The following is a 6,221-nucleotide window of genomic DNA, read 5'->3' on the forward strand; positions in this document are numbered from 1 at the left end:
TTGAGAAATCAGCCTTCAAAGTTTATGATTTCAGGCATTTCTCAGGCAGAAACCATCACTAAATCCTTAAAAATTGTTGTTTTAACATTGAAAATGGAGAAAATAACATATATAAAGGTGAAATAAAGTAGATTTCAAAAATGTTGACATCCCAGGATGTTTTGGTCATAATCTCTGAAACAGGATTTGCGACAAGTGACTGGTTTGGTTTGCCTTTACCACATGTATCAATCATAAACTTAAGGACAACACTGATTATAAGTTTTTAATTTCACTGTGCTTTGGCAAAAAAATATTTTTTTTTGGCCTCATAAGCAAATGTATTAAGGCAAGCTATGAAATAGAAAGGCCTTACCACATGATCTTCAATGGTGTAAGCAGCTGGGGGTGTCTTTTGTCCGACGATATGATGGCTAACACCGGTGACACGAAGTACGCCCTTCTCCTTGAACACCCATTGAGAGAGAGCATATGCAAGGTCTTGGTTGCCAGACTTAGCAAATCTATGTGAAAAAAAACAAAAAAAAAAAACAAATAGTGAAACTAAAAATCTGCCGATATTATTATCTAGGGATAACGATTTCAAAGAGAGCATTATATCTTAGTCAGCTAAATGTGTGGTAGCCACTGTGTTTGACAATCATGGAGATCACTGGATCCCTGATTCAATCAAGTTCATAGTCCCTCTGTGCAACATGGCCCATGTGCAAGAATGTACAGGTAGTATACTCTTCAGCAAAGAGCAAGAGATTGCTCTTACACTACAACACTAAAAAGACCCACTAGAAAAAGTTTTCGTACTTTAGTGTATTTTCTTACGCTGTTCTACACCAAAAAAAAAACAACTTAACTTTAACGTTGCCCCTTTTGTAAACAAATAAAAAATATGCATGCGCAAACCCATAACTAACGTCCGTCGAGCACGAAAACTCCACAACGCAAGATGAATATATTATGACGTCATCTGTTAACGTTAAGGTTAACGTCGTGCAGCGAAAACTCCCTAATAATACACTGTAAAACCTTATTTTTGCGATTTTGCAATTTGAAATATTTTTCAGCTTTTTTAAGTACAATAGCTTAATTTTTGTGATCATCGTTTTATCCGGAAAATTAAGGGTTACGAAAATAAGGGGCTTTACAGTATTGAAATTCATGCAGAATAAAGATGAATCCCTGAATTGAATACCTGTATAAATTTTAAATGAAAAAAAAAAGTGCATAATTTGCTTACTATTAATGCAATAATTAGACTTATGTATTAAATCATAAATATACATACACTAATCATCCTATGATTAAGATGAAAATTAAAAAGCACTATGGAATTGCTCTGTACCTTTCAGAGCCTGCAACGGCCTTTTGAACGGCAGACTGGAAGTAAGCATCGCTGAAAAACTCCAAGGAACCAGAGAACACAACGCGAGCATTGTTGCGGGCCTGGAGGGCAGTGATGAACTGTGTGTTCTTACCAACAGCGTGTGGATAGTCGACGATGTCATCAGAAGGATTGTGGGAGTATGAGGAAGAAGTACCGTGTAAGATATCCATTACCAAGGGGTTCTCCGGGTCGGCAGTCATTCTAAAATTATGAAAATACATAGTGTTAATAAATAGATATATTTCACTTTCTTCAAAATTAGTGTTCTTTAATGTCTTATACAAGTTCACCCTCCAATTTGGGGCCACGTTTGGGCCCTAATTGGAGGGTGAACTTGGAGGGTGGTCTAGGGATTCGGTCTCCTGTTAGCATAGTATTTTGTGGAAATACAACCTTTCAATTTAATATTACTACTGTATACTTACCCAACACCCTTGAATAAAATCGGATTTAATTTCTTATCTCCTACAATGGTTTTAGATTCTATGATGTTTGAGGGATCAGCTACGATCAATGTATGCTACAAAAGGATAAAAACAAAATATATTAAACTACTGATATTTATATTTCACTTTATTCAAATTCAAGTACAAGTTCCTCGTTTGTAACAATTCGTGGCCAATGGCCAAATTGCAAGTTACAATTACACGAGGGAATGGCAATAAAACATATAAAAAATTACATTAAAATTGAAGACAATTATTGTCATAATAAAATTATTATTATAAGAATTAACAATGAAATTTAATATGATAAAACTTTAAATTAAAAAGGAAGATTACTATTATCATTTTCGTTCTTAAGCCTAGTTTTATAAAATTGCTACATATTGAAACTGCTCTTGACGCGACATAAACACTTCCTAATTTGTCATCGATGCCATCAGCAAAGCTGAACCAGTTTTACTTTTCAGACTTGTTGGCAATGTACCATATTGCAAAATACATATGAGGTGAGCTGGCCATTATAAACATATTTTTCCAATTTTATTTGCATATTCTGAAGCAGTTTAAGTTCAATCAGTGACACTCCTAAAGCTATGAATAGTGAGCTTTCGATTTGCATGATGACGCGACACTAGAACAGAACCACTCATGCATGACCGTCCAACAGGGCGTCCTACGTACTCTGCATATATAGATTTGGCCGAATTGTGTCCTAGAATCCACGTAACGGGCAGAACTTAACGTTCTTGCATGCGCAGATGACATTCAGTCACGCAATGAAAAGCTCCCTACTTTCAATTTCATATACTCACCATGCCTTCATCTTTGACGTCAAAGTTAAGGTGATCTATTACAGCTGTGTTTTCCTCATCAAATTCAACACCACAATTACTTCCAATTTCCCTTATAGGGTCACCTGTAACCAAAGGATTTAAATATAAGCCTATTCAATTTATTAAACACAAATATATATATTTTTTTTCTTGATAGAAGACGAGATACTGACCAAAATGAACAGCCCCAAAATATAGAAATTATGTATTTTTCCTCACAATAACTATACCGATACTGTAAGGCATTTATCAATCCCTAAGGCGAGACTTAATACCTTGTTTTGCAAACCTGCTGCAGGCCAAAAATGATGATTTCATTTTTTATTTTTGGCCAATTAGCGCACTTTCCACCACAAAAAAAAAACAAACATAAATTTCAGAAATTTTTTCACACCTGCCTCTGTGTTGAAATCTCCAAAAATTAGATATGTATATTTCTTTCTACTTATATAAATTTAAAGCATTTAACCTTTCCAATACTCCGATGTTTACAATCATTTTATAACATTTTATTTTTATTTTCTCCTCCCATCTGGAAATTTTTGGCAAAACTATTTGCTAAAAAAGAAAACAACAGTTTATTTTTTTTTTTTTTCCTGCAATTCTCTGATGACCTTTAAAAAAAATAACTTTATGAAACAAAGATTTAAAAAAGTCTCGCCTAAACGGAGTACATCACAACACACAATGCAATATAATACTGTATACCCTTATTTCAAGCAATGTAAATCATCCAATATAACATTTTCAACTCAAGAATTTCAAAAAAAGGAGGAAATGGAAGTTAGAAACATACTACCATATCACAATCGTATATCCTTTACTGTTTTATTACGTTTACTGCACTTGTACTCACCTATACTATAAAAAGGAAACATATTTCTGTATTAAAATCTTATATCCTTCATTGCTTTTTGAAAGTTTACTGTCCTTGCACTCACCTATACTTGAACCTGCAGCTACTAAAACATTACCCCCACCATCAATGAAATCTAAAACTGTATCTTCTCCAATGTTGCCTCCAAATTCTTAAAAGTTAATAATAAAAACATCTTTAAAACAAACTTCTTGGTTTACAGCTGACATTAAATGTGCTATACAACAAAGAAAAAAATACACTTCCAAACATATGAATTAAATAACCTTTGGAAGAATGGATTTTAGCAAAACTGATGTCACCCTTGCGACTTACTCAACTTCTCTTAAAAACTGGTTGACAAATATGAGTCATTATTGTGATGCGACACTCAGTGAGGTGACCAAAAGCAATGAAAGAAATGCCAGTTGCTCTCAGTTGCATTAACGTTCATTAAATTACAAGCAATTGAAATTTATTGTGCAACATTAGTGACCCAGTTACTCAAGTTTGTTAATGTCGTATGAAATTATGGTAGCATTGCATAGCAATGAGTTGGAGAGTATCTACAGTAGGAAATCACAAATGCACTCAGAGCAACTAAAGTTGTCCCAACACTCCTTCACTTTTAAAATACAGTAGGTCCGGAATAAGACTCCATCTCCCACATAACAAACTGTCATTACGAAAAAAAACTCCTTTGTGCCAAATTCATTCTCATTTTTACACTCAAGTTTTTAACAAGTGAATTATTTTTTAATAATATTCTGAAAGCTATTTTAATATCGATTCCCGTTGTTAGACATCATTTTAAAACAAGAATTGCCATGTACGGCAACCTTCTCTGTACTTCCGAAGACAATTTTCTTGTATCTTGTAGTTGCTTGCATTTTGAATGGTTGCGTGATTGTGGTTGCTATCAAGTTGAGTTGCTTTGAGTTGAATCAAGTCAGAAATGGCAACATAAACTTACCAACAATTTCAATACTTCATATAATGCATTTCTTACAATTAATTCTATAAATTGTAATTTTTGGTGTTATCTTATTGTCATACAATTAAAAAAAAAAAATTAAAAAAAAATTATGCCTACAGGTACTTGAATTTATTCTTTGTAAATAAAGTTTTACTATAATATGATCTCTAAACATATTATTGCTGTGGTATGAATCTTCAGTACCAGAAAAACAAATATTCTGTAAAAAAAAACCAAAGTACTGTACTTACCCTCAACTGAGGGGCAAAATAGAATAAGATGTTCATAAAGGTACTCTCCATAGCTTGTGAGTTTTAAGTTTGAATCGTCAGCACTTTTAAAACTCAGTTCATAACCTCTATCTGTAAAGCAATAAAAAACTTAATTTTGTTACCAATTATTGATAAATTAGGCTTTGACTACTGTATATAGCATGCATGTACATGTCATAGTAGCCTGGGTTCCAGGCCCTAATTTTAGGTTACTCACTCTTTATTGCACTTAGTGCGTGCCATACCAATTTTAATTGGCGTCCCATACTCGATTTCTTTTTTTTCGAATTAGGGCCTGGGCAAACGATTCATGCGTGCAATTTCCCACATCAAATTTGATGTGGGATATCGTATGCATGACTGATTTTGTAAATCACGTGATTGGCTAACTTCATGCATATTAATCAATCTTCGTAAATTTTCAAAATTGAAGATGCGGATGTCTCGACTAGAATAAGCTCTAGCTCTCTTTTGGCTACCTACTTGAATTAAAACAGTTAGTAGTTCTGGCCTGCTGAGAACGACATGGACTAATAACCGTAGGCTAGAAACCTTGCTCACCGCTGCTGCTACAGATTTAGGCCTTTAGGGTAGAATATTGTTAAAAAGGTAGGCCTCTGTAAGTAAGAACTTAAAAATACGCCAAGCCTCTACTACTAGTCTAGGCTAGGCCTACTGCTCCTGACTCCAGACGAGGCCTGAGCCATCTTCCTGGAAAGTTAAAGTTTTGTTGTATTTGTATGGTATGCCATCTAGTCTAAGCTTAATTGTTTTTGCCATTGCCAAAATTAGTCTTACTAGGGTCTATTCTAAATATTTTAGGCCCGTTTTATTAGGGAGGACTATTTAAATTTAGTCATGCCTAACTCGACGCGAGTGACTCAGTTTCGTGGCTCCAAAAATATAAACATTTGATTGGTTGAAATTGTTTATTTCGGTCCGCCCATTTATCCAAATACGGAATATAAGATTACGTCATTCTTTTGGCATCCTGGTGCCTGATTTCAGTGTTTTACAAGTCGCTTATTCCGTCTATCTCTAAATTAACTTTCTCGTTGGTGGCGCTGTCCAGAATGAGAAAAATAATAACAAATAAGAGACTTGTGGCAAGTCTAATGTCATAGCAACACATTGTCTGGGCTGGTGATTTCCTAATGATTACTTACAACTAAATTATTTGCATTTTACAATACAAAAACTTCGATTTATAGAGTCTAAAAAATATGTTATAGAAAAAATTGTTTTGATTAATACATTTTCTTATACAGCTTTATAGTATTACTGTAGGAACTCTGAATAATGTGATACTCTGAATAATGCTAGTCACAGGCCTGGAAAAAAATATTTTTCACCTCCGACCATGAAAATTATCTTGATCAAATGCCCTCAGGACCAAATTATTTCTTTACACTACAGTATTATAGCGAAACAGTAGTACATTTAGTGGTTTGAAGCAA

The 6,221-nt window shown here is 34.0% G+C and overlaps 1 protein-coding gene across 1 annotated transcript in view; it reads right to left on the reverse strand.

The window, feature by feature from the left end:
* The window catches only part of LOC117119929 (dolichyl-diphosphooligosaccharide--protein glycosyltransferase 48 kDa subunit-like), an 8,916-nt gene extending 3,445 nt beyond the window's left edge, over positions 1-5,471 (reverse strand). Inside the window, exons 1-7 of the mRNA XM_033264908.1 lie at positions 5,441-5,471; positions 4,744-4,872; positions 3,602-3,688; positions 2,640-2,743; positions 1,807-1,901; positions 1,340-1,582; positions 281-503 (exon numbers count right to left, since the gene is read on the reverse strand). Coding sequence (XP_033120799.1) covers positions 281-503; positions 1,340-1,582; positions 1,807-1,901; positions 2,640-2,743; positions 3,602-3,688; positions 4,744-4,872; positions 5,441-5,471 — 912 coding nt within the window. The remainder of the gene's footprint in view (positions 1-280; positions 504-1,339; positions 1,583-1,806; positions 1,902-2,639; positions 2,744-3,601; positions 3,689-4,743; positions 4,873-5,440) is intronic.
* Positions 5,472-6,221: the final 750 nt, after the last annotated feature.

The sequence above is a fragment of the Anneissia japonica genome, unplaced genomic scaffold (assembly GCF_011630105.1).
Source record: "Anneissia japonica isolate Jap-2015-1 unplaced genomic scaffold, ASM1163010v1 scaffold87_len186233_cov173, whole genome shotgun sequence".
NCBI classification, from domain to species: Eukaryota; Metazoa; Echinodermata; class Crinoidea; order Comatulida; family Comatulidae; genus Anneissia; species Anneissia japonica.